At 53.5% G+C, this 16,253-nt stretch overlaps 1 protein-coding gene across 1 annotated transcript; it reads left to right on the forward strand.

The window, feature by feature from the left end:
- Positions 1 to 2,255: 2,255 nt before the first annotated feature.
- Positions 2,256 to 14,932, forward strand: NPTX2 (neuronal pentraxin 2). Its single transcript, XM_030796917.1, has 5 exons — positions 2,256 to 2,858; positions 4,638 to 4,854; positions 9,961 to 10,205; positions 12,194 to 12,373; positions 13,481 to 14,932. The coding sequence occupies exons 1-5, from the start codon at positions 2,433 to 2,435 to the stop codon at positions 13,706 to 13,708; spliced, it is 1,296 nt and encodes a 431-aa protein (XP_030652777.1). The 5' UTR covers positions 2,256 to 2,432; the 3' UTR covers positions 13,709 to 14,932.
- Positions 14,933 to 16,253: the final 1,321 nt, after the last annotated feature.

Here is a 16,253-nt window from a genome sequence, read left to right on the forward strand (position 1 = left end):
GCACCAGGAAGATAAAATAAAACTGTAAATAGCATGTACTCTGTTAACTAAGCCTCTAATTATACTGCCTTCAAAGAAATAACATTTCAAATGTCTGGGTCTTTCATTTGAGCTTTGGCAATTTCACTGATCACTTCTCATACTGGAATCTCTTTTAAGACGTTTAGGAGTAATTATATTGGGATATATGCTATTTTTACTCTTGTACACTGCTTTCTTTGTTCAGGAAGAAATTAGAATTCTGGGAATACACTTGATTTTGTTTAATTATCAAAGGAACAAGCTTCTACTTCAAGTAGTTGCAAATATGAATGTATCAGTCTGTGTGTCAAGAAAGGATATATGTAAAAATACAGGAACGATAATACTCTATTGTCACATCCAATTAAGGGCCACCTAAGGTCTATAAGTAAAGAGGAACATCAAAGCTATGAGTGAAAATGGAAAAGTCACATCGTTATCTGAATAATTTTGAAAACGTCTGGATTTGGTGCCTTATGAATCATCTGAAATGTAACAAGGCATAAAGTGCTTTGCAACCCTGTTGCCTTCATTATTGTAATTTGTGCATATGTAGGTTTATTTGAACTTTTTCGAGTTTTCATCCAGCTGAAAAAGGATGTGGGAAGAATGAGTCCAGTCAAGGTTATACTTACAAGGTGAAACTGACACCTCCTGGGGATGCAGGCTAACAGAAACATGAGCCCATTACTCACCCCAAATCTCCCATCCATACCTTTTTCTGCTAATGAATATTCTTACCTGAACCATCATTACTTCCATTGTCCTCTGCTTTGGATACCTTGTAGACCAGGTTCCTGTCTCTCATTTTTATCCACGAAGAGATTTTCATGAATGGAACTTTTCTTGTAATTTAGCAATAATGTCCTTGAAAACCCCACAACTATTTACATAACATAAGCTATTGTTTGAAGTGCAAAGCAGGTCAGAATTTGGTTTCTAGAGATTAATCACTGCAGTCTAGTTTATATTATCATAATAATTTCATTTATTTTGGTACAATTTGCTTTCAGAATCAACCTCGGCTTCTGCGCACAAGTGACAAATCCATTTGTTTGTGGTATAATGGATAACGTGATTAATGACCTTGCAACAGGAATTCTTAAAAACATAGAGAGGAAAAGAAATAAAGATTTCCATTTATAAATGTGCAGTAAACCAGCTTAGTCTGTAGCTGTGCATCAAAATCCCTCTGAACTTGTTTTAAGCCACAGATTTGGAGAGATTCTGAAACAAATTTGCTCCTGACTTTTGGGGGTTTCTGCTCATATCTGCTGTCTCCAAGAAGCTGAGGGCAGTGGCCTCACTTTGAGGAAGTGGTGACACTGCAGGCCCTCCTGGTTACAAGGACGGGGCACTGTTGGACCACGTGGCTCCATCGCGATGACTCCAGTTAGATGTCACCCCGCCTCCCGAGCTCAGGTCTTGCTGAATAAGGTCACTGCCCAGGAGGCAGTCGATGAACACGCGCGCGAGGGCTCTGTGAGTGGCCTCGTGACTTTGTCCCTAACTCCGGGTGTCCCCTCCTTCCCATCAGCGTCCGGCGCCTGGTCCTGGTCCCGGTCCCCGAGGCCCCGGGGATTCGTCCCGAGCGTTTTCCGAGTCGGCGCGGGGGGTGGAGGCGGGGCCATGGAGCGCGTCCCGGGGACCATTGCATCCGGAGGCGGCCGTCGTGCGGCTCCTTCCCGCCTCGAGAGTGAGATGGCCAGGCCTTGACGAGGAGGCCCACGCCTGCCGCGGGGGTGGCTCGCGATGGCAGTCGGGGTTCGAGTCCCGCCTGGGAGGCTGCTCCTGCTGGAGAAAACGCCTCCCTGAGAGCGGCAGCAAACGCGCAGCGAGGCCCCGCGCCGCGCCGGAAGCCACCCTGAGTAAGGGGCACCGGGACACCGAGGGGTTCCCACTTTCTCCTCAGCCTGTGACGCCTGCGTCCTCGGGTGGGTTCGAGGGGCGCCTGGGTACGGCCGGCCGAGGCTCTCGAGAGCCCCAATGTCGTTTTCCACCTCAGGCCTCCTTTCCTGAGGCAGGGCCCGGGACCTCGCGCTCTCGCCTCAGGCTCCGGCCCACGCACCCGCCCGGCCGCCAGGCGCGCAACGGAAAACGCCCCCGCCCCGCCCCGCCCCGCCCACTGCGTGACGCGCACCCGGCCGAACCAATCAGAGCTCGCGGCGCGCGCCCCACGCGCCGGCCCCCTTCGCCCCTCAGCTTAAGAAAGGGCGCGCGGAGCCGGCAGGGCCAGTGCGCCGAGCAACGCTGAGGGTGCGGCTGTGAGGCTGCAGGAGACGTCTGCCCTTCGGTGCACGCGACCCTCGAGACCACAGCGCGGCTATTGCTAGCCGCGAAGGCGCCTCTCGCGGAGCGCCCCGACGGCGCCCGCTCGCCCATGCGGAGCTGAGCGCGGCAGCGGCGTCGGGATGCTGGCGCTGCTGGCCGCCAGCGTGGCGCTCGCCGTGGCCGCCGGGGCCCAGGACAGCCCGGCGCCCGGTAGCCGCTTCGTGTGCACGGCACTGCCCCCGGAGGCGGTGCACGCCGGCTGCCCGCTGCCCGCGATGCCCATACAGGGCGGCGCGCTGAGTCCCGAGGAGGAGCTGCGGGCCGCGGTGCTGCAGCTGCGCGAGACCGTCGTGCAGCAGAAGGAGACGCTGGGCGCTCAGCGCGAGGCCATCCGCGAGCTCACGGGCAAGCTAGCGCGCTGCGAGGGGCTGGCGGGCGGCAAGGCGCGCGGCGCGGGGGCCACGGGCAAGGACACCATGGGCGACCTGCCGCGGGACCCCGGCCACGTCGTGGAGCAGCTCAGCCGCTCGCTGCAGACCCTCAAGGACCGCCTGGAGAGCCTCGAGGTAGCGGCCCGCGGGGAGCGCGGGGGACCTGGAATGGGGACGCTCCCGAGTCGGGGGCGGAAGACTCGGGAGGATGGTGAAAGGGGGCCTGGCCCTGGGGAGGGTGTGATCGTCCGTGGGGGTGAGCTGGACTTGAGGGTGAAAGGCGAGGATCTAGATCCTGCTCGGGAACTCCCCTGCGTGGTATCCCTTCCCACACCGCTGCTCTTGCTGGAAGGAAACGTTTAACTTCCACCCCCGCGCGTCGGGACTGCCCGCGGGATCCGCCGAGCACTTCCCGAGGTCGGGTCTGGCGAACCCAGACGGCCAAGCCGCGGGCGCCAAATACCCGGGGACGCGATAGCCTCTATCCTCTCGCAAATCTCCAAATCTCCGCGAGCCGGGATGCGCTCCCGCAGGCCGTGCGCGTTGCTGCGAGGCTGCCGCGGGAGGTCAGCTGCCCCGGGCATCTGGCGTTTCTTTCTTTAAATCAGGTCAGGCTGAACTAGAGGGGGCGGAAGTCTGGGGGCGGAGGTTGCAGGGAGGCGAGTGCAGGGGGGGTCACCGGCGACCCCAGAGCGCGCATTAGAGGGACAACCTCTGATTAACTTCAAAGACTCCCCTGTCTGCAAGTTGAACCATTTTAAGGTGCTCTTCCGGATTGCTTCAGGGGAGGAGACCTTATTCCCTTCTCTCTCTCTCTCTCTCTCTCTCTCTCTCTCTCTCCCCCACTCCCTCCCCCCTCCATCCCCCTCCGTCCCCCCCCCTCCCGCCTCCGTCTCGTCTCCATCTCTGAAGATGCGTGCAGTTTGGAACTTTGAGAGAAAAATCTTCAATTATTTTTCATCTTTAGTCTCCACCCTTTTTAAGAAGTGTGGACATTGCTGTTAATAGCCTTTGTGAAAATACTTCTCAGCAAAACTAGGTTTAAATTACAGGTGGTAATTATTGCAAAAATGACTCTAGGGTTTCTTTTGGCGTGAGGGCTGAATACAGTATTTCCAGCATCTGTATATCCCCTGATTCATTGTGATTGCTAACAGCTAACATTTCTGGAGCACTAAATATGAGTCAGGCACATTATTTAATTTTTTAATCCTTGGAACAATGAATGGCACGAGGCAGGTCCCATTATGTGCATTTCACAATTTGGAACACTTTGTGGAGAAAGGTAAATAGCTTGCCATGAACTCGTGGGTAGGCAGCCTGCCACAGCCTCCAGAACCACATGATGGTAGAGGAGAAAGAGAAATAGGAAGTGAGGATTTAGAAACAGCATTAAAAACAAAGATTGCTGGAGTTCAGAATAGCAACGTTTTAGATCTGTCATTTTCCAGAAACATCTCTGCATGCATAGTTATTTACCTTGGTGCCAGACCGGAACTTGGGGGCTGTTTTCATTTCTAGGTGAAAGCGCCTTGGCTTTGTGTAACCATCGATTTACTCTTACAAAAGAAAAAAATCCTAGAGCTGAGTTTTGGTCTCTACCCAACATAGAATTCTAGGTGTTGGTTAGAATGTTGACTTTTTAGTAAGAGGAGAAAAACGGCTTTTTGAGAAGGGAAAATGAGATTCACAAGTTTCAAATATTGCAGCAAAGTAATTCTTATCTGACTTTGAAATCTTTTCCACACCAAAAAAGCATCAGTGAGATGCTCCCCTGCCTGCCAGTGGCACGATTCAGGATTCAGCGCTTGCGTTTTGGAAGCTTCTCCCTGTGTGGTGGGGCCATCACAGCCACATTTCACAATTTCTTTTTAACTCTTTCTGTGCCCCTCCCTCCTCCCCGGTGGCTGAAAGCACCAACTCAGAGCAAACGTGTCCAATGCTGGGCTGCCCGGCGACTTCCGCGAGGTGCTCCAGCGGCGGCTGGGGGAGCTGGAGAGGCAGCTTCTGCGCAAGGTGGCAGAGCTGGAGGACGAGAAGTCCCTGCTGCACAATGAGACCTCGGCTCACCGGCAGAAGACTGAGAGCACCCTGAACGCGCTGCTGCAGAGGGTCACCGAGCTGGAGCGAGGTGTGTGCCTGGCCTGTTTCTCCGTCTGGGAGTGGCCTGATTTTCACCACTTGTGGTTAGACATGCGATTCCGGTTGATGGACAGCAGGGATTGTGACACCACATGGGCCTGGTTCCTGGGTGTGTGAGCAAATAATAAAGGTGACTGAGCATGGTCATCTCAGAAATGAGCTGCCAGCTCCCAGCCCCCAGCCCCACTGGCATTATCCAGGGAAAAGTGAATGTGTCCAGGACCAGCTTCCATAAGCAACCACAGGGGCGTTTCAGTCTTTTCTTAACTAGTCCTGGCAGCGGATTCTGTGTATCTTTCTCTTCTCTGTTCACACTGTGGTGAGTAAGTTTCTCTCACAGGAGACAGAGAAGGAGGGATCAGGGGATAATTCAAATTGCATCATCAACCCCCAAACCACTGGGTGGCTTGGCTGTGAAGTTGTAGGTTTGCCCATAGTGGGTGTTTATAAGACTGGAATTTTCCCAGATGCACTAACCTGATGAAGCCACTTCCCCATGACTCCGTTCCATGCATCGATAGGAGGGTGCCCAGTAGCAGAACATCCAATGACTTTGGCTGAGGTGGGGCAGATGGAGAAGGGGCTGGTGTTACTGTTCCATTTTACAGCCAGCATCCACAAGCCACAGGTCTCTTTCATCCCTTTCCTAGTCTCTTCCTACAGAAAAACCCATCCTTTCTTCCTTGCCCTTCTCAGAAAAAGGTGAGTATGGCTTACCTGTTAGATTCTTGAATTTCCAAGAAATCTTCCTCTCTGTCTGCTCTCTGTTGCTGGGTGGCCTCAGGAGCCATCCCTGAAGGTAAAGCAGCCGTCGCTGTGGCCCTCTTCCCATGACAGGAGGAGGGAGCATCTAGGCACAGGTGAGCGTGGCTCCGTGGACCCAGCCTGAGCCACAGTGGATCCTCGGGACACTGAGGGCTATGGAGCTGGCACACTGAAGGCAGTTTGCCTCTCGAAAGGGGAGCTGTGGAACAAGAGGAGGGCTCTGTGAGAGACCTTGGTGGCTGTAAACCTCCCTCTGTACAGTGGCCAAGTTGGCACAAGGAGGTGGGTAAATAGCAGAATAGTGAGCCAGAGTCTCAGTTGTGCCAGGCGGGAGCTCAGACTCCTGGTATGCCCATTTCATAGATGAGAAAAAGACCCCATTCTCAGTGGGGCATGTATCTTTTGGGAGAGGGGCCCGAAGTGGGGCCTGGGCCACTAGCTGGCAAACAGTGACAGTCACATCAACCTGCACCTCTTCCCTTCTCTTTCTCTCACTCAAGGCCAATGTCATTTCACTGGGCTTGCTCCTAAGGTAAGCCATCATCATGGCTTTGGCCACCCAGAAGCTGCCACTTTGTGACTGTCCCTTTCATCCCCAGCCTGTCCATTACCCGCCAGAAAGAAACAGTCAGGACTCAGACCCCAACAGCCTGACTATTGACCCTTTAGTTTCCCAGAAAGCCCTCAGAGCTCCTCTGGCACAGAGGGGAAGCTCACCTCTACAAGATCAAAGACCCTTGCTGACCATTTATGCACCCCAGAGAGGCAGCTCAGCCTCTCTTCATCCCACCGTGGGAACTCTAGAATCCTTTCGTGAGCTCCACCAACTCAGCTCTGGGATGTGCTTTAAGGAAAGTGATCATTTGCAGATCAGTTTGTCTTCTGGGCAATTCTGAGTTTATATTTGTCCTGTTTGTGACAATTGTAGAGAGATGTGTAAACACCCAGCCCTCCAAATGTACTATGATTGGAAATGATGCCAAGTTTCTTAGACACATCCAGCTGAACCCAGAGTAGCTAGACTTTAACCTCATGACAGGCAGGGGGCCTTGGTGGGGGGACTCTGGCATTTGGTCCATCAGCCTCCACCCCTTAGGGAGCAGATGCTCGGCTGTGAGTTCCATACTTGGCATTCTGTAACCCCTGCCACGACCTTGCAAGGTAGGGATTAGTTCAGACGAGGGACTCAAGTCAGAGAGCTAAAGTGATGCCTGCATTCACGTCGCCAGCAGATTGCAGAGCTGGGAGTGAAGTTGGTGGGGCCCCAGAGGAGTGATGGAGGCTGCAGCCTGGAGCAGTGTGTGGGCCCCAGCCCTGCTGGGTCGGAGGCTCCTTGGAGCCCCCAGCAAGTGCCCGACCCTTGGCATATGGACGTCCCTGCCGCCCGGGGCCCAGGGTTGCTTGCTTTTCTTTGCTGCGAGACTTGCTCCTCTGCAAGGGCCTCCAGAGTCCGGGCCAGCTGTCCAGGCACCGCCCGGCTCAGTGTTGAAATAAACGTTGCTGTTGAGAAAACCAAAGCTGCCTCTTTTCCAGCCCCAGGCTGCCCACCCCCTGCTGAGCCTCTCCGCCACCTGCAGTGTCTGATTTATTGGTCAGGCCTTTTAATTCCTTAATTGGTTTTAACCAAGTTTCCTCCAAACTGCCAAGCTGTTTTATTTAAATAAAAGGCACTGGCTCTCAGGGTACAGGCCCCCTCCTCTGCCCCTCGGCTCTCCCAGCTCTAATTAAACCTATCTGTTGTCACCAAGCTAACAATATTACCCACACGGAGTCGTATCAGATTGGCAAGGCTGCCCTCCCACAAGTATAGCAGCCATTTCTTTTTATTAGACAATGATGCCTTCATTAAGGACATGGTCATTTGCCACTTGAAGATTAAGTGCGAGTGGCTACGTGTCATGGAAAGAGGGACTTCTGGCCCCTGGCCTGTCATTCACTAGCTGTGTGACCTTGGATACGTCACCTCACTTCGCTGAGCCTCAACTATGCAACCTGCAAAAATGGGGGAGTAGGGACATTCTGGTTCTCTCTCTCAGTTTTGCTTTTCAGCCTAATGAGGGACTAGTCCCAGCCTTCACTCTGGCCTGGCCCCTTGACTTCTTGGGGGAACAGGTCTTCCTAGCCCTTGCCAGGTGCCCAGCAGCTCTGCAGTGGCATCAAGAGGTGCCCATCCTTCGGAGGTCAGGAGCAATCAGGAGGCCACCATTGGCAGATATGAGTACATGCAACATGTGAAGCCCAGATTCTAGAATGTACACACTGCCTGTTCCAGAGAGGTTAGAAAGGGGATAGGGGGTTCTTCTGTGCCCCTTTGCAGAAACCCTCCTTAGATAGATGTGAACTGCGGCCCCCAAGAGCCTTTCGTATGTATTATTCGCTCTGAGGGAAAATGGGTTCGGGGGATTGTGGTGTTATCTGTTCTGGCTCGTGTTCTGCAGAAGGGACTGATTTAACTCCACAGTGACACAGGCAGTTCTGGCTCCAGAGAGCCCACCTGTCTCTGATGGCCCCAGAGACTGTCTGAGCCCTTGTGGATGCTTAACCAACACTTGTTGAATGAGTGAAGGGCGTTTAGATTCCTTCAATGGCAGGGTCTGGTTCTCAAATAAGAGGGCCACCTTTGCCATGACAGCTGGCACAATCCAAGGGTGTCCTGCAAACTTTGGAATCCGTGATGCCTGGACAAGGGCTGCTGCTGTGGTTTACTTAATTTTGAACTTCAACCAAGGCTGCATTGGAAATTATGTAAACCCATTCTAGAGTTTGTTTTCAAGGATTTTAGAAGCGCCGATGACATAGGGGTGGCCAATGGATTCCCACCAATTCCAGGAAGGTCTGGAAGGGCCAAGGCTCTGGCCAGGTGTGTTCCCTAAATGAGGAGAGACACCTGCGGTTCCCCTGCCTCCCACTGGCTCCTGACTACAGGAAATGATCAATAAACTCAATCTTCTCTTGAGGAGGAAAAGAGCAAAGTGCTTTTCATCAGGGATTTAGACCAAAAAGCCACTTCTGAGTTAAATTATGGAGTCAAGACCCCGGAGCCTGACTGCTTTGCCTCGGCAGTGGTAATTCTTTCATGTGAGGAGTGACACAGACTCACTCACTTGACAAGTGTTTATTGGGTGCCTGGGTCCCTGTAAGACTTCCTTCTTCTAAGCCCAAGTCTCCAGGGTTCCTAGATCCTGCCAAGATTTCAAGGAAATAATCTGAAGTTGTAAGACGTGGCTAAGGAAGCAGTTTCTGGCTTAACACAAGAAAATTAAATCTACCTTTCTTCTGCTCCTTCCTCAAGCTTTCTAGTCATCTAATATGACTTATGAAAAGAGAGTATTAACTAGAAGGAACCAGAGCTTTTTCTTTTCTTTTCTTTTTCTTTCTTTTTTTTTTTTTGAGACAGAGCCTCTGTCACCCAGGTGGGAGTGCAGTGATGCAATCATAGCTCACTGCAGCCTGGACCTCCTGGGCTCAAGCGATCCACCTCAGCCTCCCGAGTAGGTGGAACCACAGGTGTGTGCCACCCTGCCCAGCTAATTTTTATGTTTTTTGTAGAGATGAAGTCTTGCCGTGTTGCCCAGGCTGTTCTTGAACTCCTGGGCTCAAGCAGTCCTCCCACGTCAGCCTCCCAAAGCACTGGGATTACAGGCATGAGCCACTGCACTTGGCTAATTTTTTAAATTTTTTGTAGAGACAGGGTCTTGCTATGTTGTACAGGCTGGTCTCGAACTCTTGGCCTCAAGCAATCCTCCTGCCTTGGCCTCCCAAAATGCTGGTATTATAGGTGTGAGCCACTGCACCCATCCAAGAACTTTTTTTCTTCTAGATTTCAAGAGGCCTCTTTTCCTGTCCTAAAAGATGGAGCTAAATTCTCTAACGTGCCCCACACAGTGCCCACAAAATCTTCCTTTTCCTTCCTTTCCTGGGCGTCCTTGGGGCCCTGTACTTGCTGTCACCTGTGTCTGGGGTTCTCTTCCGCAGGTCTTTCCAGGCCTTCCCTGCATCCTCTGCCTTCCCTCCCCCAGCCACTCCCCATCTTAGCAGGATCCACTGCCTGGACTTCCCTCACGTACCTGCTGCTGGTTTCATGTCACCTTCCCTGCCCGAATGTAAGCTCCCTAAGGACAAGGACTCCATCTTGTGTCCTGAATCCTGCCAGACTTCAGCCTTTTATCAGTGGCTGGTGTGGAGCGGTCTTTGGTCGCTTGCTGGAGGGTCCATCAAGGCTGTGTGAGGGACCTTCTTGTGGGTCTAGCAAGACATGGCTCTGGGCCGTGCTGGTGGGTGGTGGGGGTGGCCTAACACACTGCTGGCCTCTCTTCTTCCCCACCCCCAGGCAACAGCGCCTTTAAGTCACCAGATGCGTTCAAGGTGTCCCTCCCGCTCCGCACAAATTACCTATACGGCAAGATCAAGAAGACGCTGCCCGAGCTGTACGCCTTCACCATCTGCCTGTGGCTGCGGTCCAGCGCCTCGCCCGGCATTGGCACCCCCTTCTCCTATGCGGTGCCGGGGCAGGCCAACGAGATCGTGCTGATCGAGTGGGGCAACAACCCCATTGAGCTGCTCATCAACGACAAGGTGAGGCCCGCCTGCACTGCCACCCTCCCTGGAACCCATCATGTGGTGGAGGGAGCTGCAGCCCCCACCCCAGCCGTCCTCGCCCTCCTTGAGCCACACAGCAGGGTCCCAGAGATGGGACTGCAGGGCTGTCCTCCTCGAGGTGGGGATAGCTTTGCACACGCCGGGTGGCTCGCAGGGGCGGGGCGGGGAGGGGCTGAGCTGTGAGTCCAACCCCGAAGCTGCAGAAGGTCCAGGCACCTAGGCTGTGGAAGGGCAGAAGGAGCAGGTCTCCGTGTGCGGCCTGGATTGAGAGAGGACCTCAGGCCGGTCAGTGAGGGCTGTTCCCCAGGGCCACACTGATTAAGGGGGTGTGTGTGTCTCAGTGTAAGAGACTCAAGAGCATATTTTCGTGGGGGTCAGGTTTCTAGAGATATAATTTACATACAGCAAAATGTACCCATTTTAATGTACAATTCAGGAAGTTTTAACAAATGCACACAGTTGTGTAACCACCACCACGATGAAAAAATATAAAACAGTTCCATCGCCCCCCAAAACCCCCTTATACCCCTTCATAGTTAACTCTGAGCCCAGCTCCAGCCCATGGCCATTGCTGACCCATTATGTATACCCATAGTCTTGCCTTTTCCAGAGCAAATGCCCCTTCTTAATAGACTGCTTGGTTTTGGCATTCAGGAGTGGTCTTCTCAAGAGATCTGCTCCAAGGGCTGGGCATGGTAGCTCATGCCTGTAATCCCAGCGTGTTGGGAGGCCAAGGCAGGAGGATCGCTTGAGCCCAGGAGTTCAAGAGCAGCCTGGGCAACATAGCAAGACCCCTTCTCTACAAAAAATTAAAAAGTTAGCTAGGTATGGTGGTGTGCACCTGTAGTTCCAGCTACTTGGGAGGCTGAGGCAGGAAGATGGCTTTGAGCCTAGGATGTCAAGGCTGCAATGAACTATGATCGCACCACTGTACTCCAGCCTGGGTGACAGAGCAATACCCTGTCTCAAAAAAAAAGCAAAAAAAAAAGCCCACTTTGGGCCTCCTGGGGACCTCTCACAGCCCTGCTTCCAAACTTTCATTCTAACGGCAGACTCCATATAACAAAAAGAGCATTCTCAGAACCTGGCCTGATTTGGGCATTCCAGTGGCTACGCAAACTCCCTGCCACCCGGGCCACCCCTGGTGGAGGCGGGGGAAGTTCAGCCCCTCACTCTGTTTGTCCTCACTGAACTGCCCTGGATGGAGTCTGTCGAAGTTTAAAAAATGCTGTGGCATCAGCCTGCTGGGCTTCTCCTAGATAGACCCCCTTGCCTGAGCCAGGGGTTAATTGTTCTAAATAACACCCTAGGACACAGTGGGGCTGACAGCCTTGTTGACCTCCGGGTTTAGACGGCTTGCAAACATCGAATTCCTGGGAGGGAGGCTTCAGGCTGCTAGGAGACCAGCAGCAACAACGAAGTGGTTCACAGGCAAGCCTGCATGGAAAGTGCTTGCAGGACGGCCACGGACCCGGCCAGTGGCAGCGTCCTCCCCCCAGTTCCTCATGCTGTCTGTGAGCTCCCTGCTCACACAGATACTCACACACGTGCCGCTGCGCAGGGAGGACAGGGCACACCCCCAGCACACAGATCCCTGCGTGCCACCATGGAGGTTTGGGACTTGGCGTGAGGAATGAGGATCTCTGGTCTGTTCTCCAAGGAGACTGGCCCCATAGAGCCCTGACTTCCCGAGGTTCTCTGGCATGGAGAGCTCAGGGCCAGCGTGGGGGTGTTGACCCTCACATCTGCTCGGTCCTCAGGCACCAAGGGTGTCCCATTAATGTGAGGGCTGCTCTGGGGTCAGGGTTTCCACCGAGGCTGCCCCCTTTCATGTTCTCCACACATGACCCCAGGTGACAGGAGGAGCAGTGTGGCCCAGGGGGACTGGGGGGTGTCCTTCCTGCCCTGGGGGACCCTGAGGGCATGGGCCCAGCAGGTCCTTACCTGCACATTGCTGCTCACAGGTTGCGCAGCTGCCCCTGTTTGTCAGTGATGGCAAGTGGCACCACATCTGTGTCACCTGGACGACACGGGATGGCATGTGGGAGGCATTCCAGGACGGAGAGAAGCTGGGCACTGGGGAGAACCTGGCCCCCTGGCACCCCATCAAGCCCGGGGGTGTGCTGATCCTTGGGCAAGAGCAGGTGGGTGCAGGGCAGGTGCAGGTGGGCACAGGGTGGGTGCAGGTGGGCACAGGGCAGGTGCAGGGTGGGTGCGGGTGGGCACAGGTGGGTGCAGGATGGGCGCAGGGTGGCCGTGTGCCCTTCCAGGGATGGTGCAAGGAGGGGCCAACTGAGCAGTACCAGGCCAGACCTGCAGCTGTTCCTGCTCCCGGCCCCAGCTGTTGGCCCTTCAGACCTGGCCACAGTGTCCTGACTGCCAGGTCGGGGGAGCGAGAACCTCCGCAGCCTGGCCCTTGCTGTCCTGTGGTTAGAGGTTGGGTGTGGGGACATGGCCTGCATGGCAGGGACCAGCTGGGTGTGGTTCAAACAGATTCCAAATAGAACCTGGCACAGAGGGGTGTGAGTGTCCCTGCGGTCATGGGTCATCTCGTGTCACAGGCTCCAGCTTCCGTCTGGGAGGAGGCTGTGTGAGGGACTCTCCTGGGGTGCTCATGGTACCGACTCAGGATTGTAGGGCTGGTGTCTTCCAGGAGTCCCCTGCTCAGGGTCTCAACCCTGATACCCAGCAAGGGGCACTTAGGTAATCCATAGTGGGTGCTCAGCCTGTGGGGGAGACAGGGATGAAAGAGTGGCACCTCAAAGTGCCCTCAAGAAACTTACCATCTAGGGGAGGGAATGGCTAAGCTGGCTGTCTGGTCTAGGACAGATAAGCGTTGGCATTTCAGTCTGTGTTTGGGTTTTTGATGATGGACAGTGGGGAGTAGACGCCAGGTGCACTGGGGGGCTTTGAGTCTGGTTCCTTCTTGGCCCACTCCTCCCTCAATTTCCCCTACTACATCTCCCCTGGGAGGGGCTGGGAGTCATGAGACCTGGCTCTGATCCTGGCCTTGGGACTTTGAGCAGTGTCTTCCCTTACCAGCCTCAGTTTCCCCTGTATAAAATGGGGAGATTTGAGCAATGCCACTTCCCAGTTCTGACATGCCTGGGAGCTTCAGAACCTGCAGAAACAGGTAGTGTTGGTCAGAGCTGGGGGGCATCAGAAAAATGCCCAAATCTCCTGTCTGCAGCCCGTGTGCAGGGGGACTTGTGAACCCGCCCTGATGCAGCTCTCTTGTTCCCATTCCCCAGGACACCGTGGGGGGTAGGTTTGATGCCACTCAGGCGTTTGTCGGGGAGCTCAGCCAGTTCAACATATGGGACCGTGTCCTTCGCGCACAAGAAATTGTCAACATCGCCAACTGCTCCACAAACATGCCGGGCAACATCATCCCGTGGGTGGACAATAACGTCGATGTGTTCGGAGGGGCCTCCAAGTGGCCCGTGGAGACGTGCGAGGAGCGTCTCCTTGACTTGTAGCCGCCTTCTCCTCTGTCCAGGAGGCCGGGATCAGGCTGTTGCCATGGAAGTTCAGGGCCATTGACTCCCCCACTTAAACTCTTGTCAGTCTGGGCTCAGGGTCCCCAGAGCTCATTCCCCAGGAATCTCTAAGACCAGGGCTGGGGCAGTGTCTGTCACTGGCTTGTTTGTTCCCTACCAAGATTCTGTTGCTGTTTGAAGTAGTGCCAGGGTCCCCTGGGAAGATGCCCTCAAGACATGAGTGGATGGATATCTGCCTTCCTGCTGCAAGTGGAGGCAGGTCCAGCAGCCCCTCTTCAGAGCCCCTGTAAATGCTATCGCAGCCTGAGTCCTGCCGCCTTCCAGTTCCTTGGTGTCCCGTGCACCCCTTCTGTCTGTCCCCTTTCATGGCTGTGCAGCCGTCCCGCTGGAGTGGCCGTGTCCCTTGTGCATTGAGTGCGTCCCCTCTGATGACTAAGCTGGCAGCAAGCGGCTACCCCCCTGATCTGCAAAAGGGCCTCTCCCTTTGTGTTCTATACATTGTGAATCTTCCCGTCTGAAGAATGCCCAGCCTGCCCAGACAAAGCTTTGCCTTCCCCAGAGTAGAGGGGCTGTCTGTCTCCAGAAAGGGGGGCATCGGGGGGGCTCAGAAAGGAGACGGGCTGTGATCTCCGGCCCCTTACCCCGTCATCTCTTCCTTAGACCGATGCTTTGACTGAATCATCACTAGCTATGGCATTAAAAGGCCTCTCTCCTCATCTGGTGCCAAAGGTTCCGTTGCAGCTTTTTACAACCATCCGGTGTGGTTTGGAGGATTTGTTTTTTTTTTTCCTCAACAGAAAAGAACAGCCATTAGAAGAAGGCTCCCATTTTCTGATGTTCCGCCCCACTGTGAAGAGTGTGCTCGTTTTAAATTCATGTTGATTCCTGTAAGCACTGGACTGTCTTCAAGTATTTCCCTACAGAACTCCTCAAGAAAACAGAGATCATTTGGTTGGAGATTGGCTGAGTGACTTCAAGCTACTCACTGTATTGGACGGGAGTAGTAATTTATTTTAAAGATAAAGTGACAAAGTGGGGAAATTTATAAAGCTAAATATTATATATTTTATTTTTCATACATGTTTGAAGTGCAAATCTGTGGATATTCCATTTGTAGGACCAAGTCGACATGCCCATCCTGACATTGTATGCTACGAGAACTCTTCTGATGATGGAATTTCGATTAAAGTGCACTGAAAGATGCTTCTGTGTTTGTCTTCCTCATGTTCTGGGGCTGAAGGTGGGAAGGGGTAGGGCTTTGCAACTTCTGGCAGAAGGATGATGTCTCTGGTTTGCTGCAGCCTGCATCTGGTGGGTTTGGGGGCACTGAGGATGGTTAGAGGAGGGTGTGGTCCAGCTGTCCATCCGTCCTATTTCAATGCCTGGCTCAGGCTGTGGGTGCCTGGCAGGCTCTGCCCAGGCTCCTTGTCCCCAGCCCACCCCTGTCTTCTCAACCAGGAGAGCCAGCTTAGCTAGAAGACCTGCGGCTGCCTTCCAGGTGTGGCATCTACTCTGTGTTGGTGTTCTTTAGACATCATCTCATTGAATCCTCCCTGAATGAGCTAATCCCATTTTACAGGTGAATACACAACAATTAAAGCTATTTTGGGATCATGCAGCCGTTAGAGGATGGAGCTGGGCTCAAAGCCGTCCTGTGGCTCCGAGGGCTCTGTCCCTTCCACTGCTCACTCCAAGGGGCCCAGTGCCATTGTGTCCTCCCAGATCCACCTCTCTGTGCTCACCTGGCCCTGGCTGGTGCGTTGATGGTCTTTCCCCCTCCACAAGCATTAGATCCCACCCACTGCCCACCACCACCTCTTTCCACTTTTGTAGCTTTACTCTGTCTTGGTAGCTGCAGAATGTAACTTTGTCTCTTTTCCAAGTAGCAGTGTCAATTTCTATTATAATAGCGGAGCAGAGCCTATTCTTGGAGCCAACTGACACCATATGCCAGATGTACTTGATACCAAGGCTAAAATGGAAGCCATAACCTCTAAAACCAAGACCGGCAGGTCACAGAGGTTCCTGGAGTCCATTTTTGATGTTGTGAAGTATAACTTGGCAAGAACTGAATACCACTGGTGTTGGGTAGAACATGAAATGAGGCCAGATATCCTGCTTGGGGACCTTTGAAACTCAAAGTGCTGAGACCAGGTGGAGAGCAGTTTGTTTTGAATCTCCTTCATGCTGGAAACACCAGCTACTCAGATCTCCCCCTTGAAAGGTGCTGAGGAGTTTCCTCATTTCGTATGCATGCCAGGCGCTGAGCTGGCCCAACTTGTTTCCCAGGCACTGCCTCCCCCAAGAGCATCGCTTTGCATCAGGGCTTTGGAAACCCTGCTGAGCCAGATAACTTCCTCCCTGCAACTGGAAGAGCTTTGAGCCCACAACATGGGATCAAAATGCTCCTTGCTGATCTGACCCGAAGATGAGAGAACCACCTGTCCATATCATAGCTGCACACCGGTCCTCCTGTTGGCAGTTTGGTCCTCCTGACATACAAGCAGAAACAAGAATCATTTAT

Source organism: Nomascus leucogenys, chromosome 17, assembly GCF_006542625.1.
Source record: "Nomascus leucogenys isolate Asia chromosome 17, Asia_NLE_v1, whole genome shotgun sequence".
Classification (NCBI taxonomy): domain Eukaryota; kingdom Metazoa; phylum Chordata; class Mammalia; order Primates; family Hylobatidae; genus Nomascus; species Nomascus leucogenys.

What these genes read in the sequence shown, in the direction of transcription:
- NPTX2 (XM_030796917.1), top strand. Translation starts at nt 2,433, where the DNA reads ATGCTGGCGCTGCTGGCCGCCAGCGTGGCGCTCGCCGTGGCCGCCGGG. An exon ending in ACCGCCTGGAGAGCCTCGAG is followed by an intron (nt 2,859 to 4,637) that starts GTAGCGGCCCGC and finishes GGTGGCTGAAAG; the next exon opens with CACCAACTCAGAGCAAACGT. An exon ending in AGCTGCTCATCAACGACAAG is followed by an intron (nt 10,206 to 12,193) that starts GTGAGGCCCGCC and finishes TGCTGCTCACAG; the next exon opens with GTTGCGCAGCTGCCCCTGTT.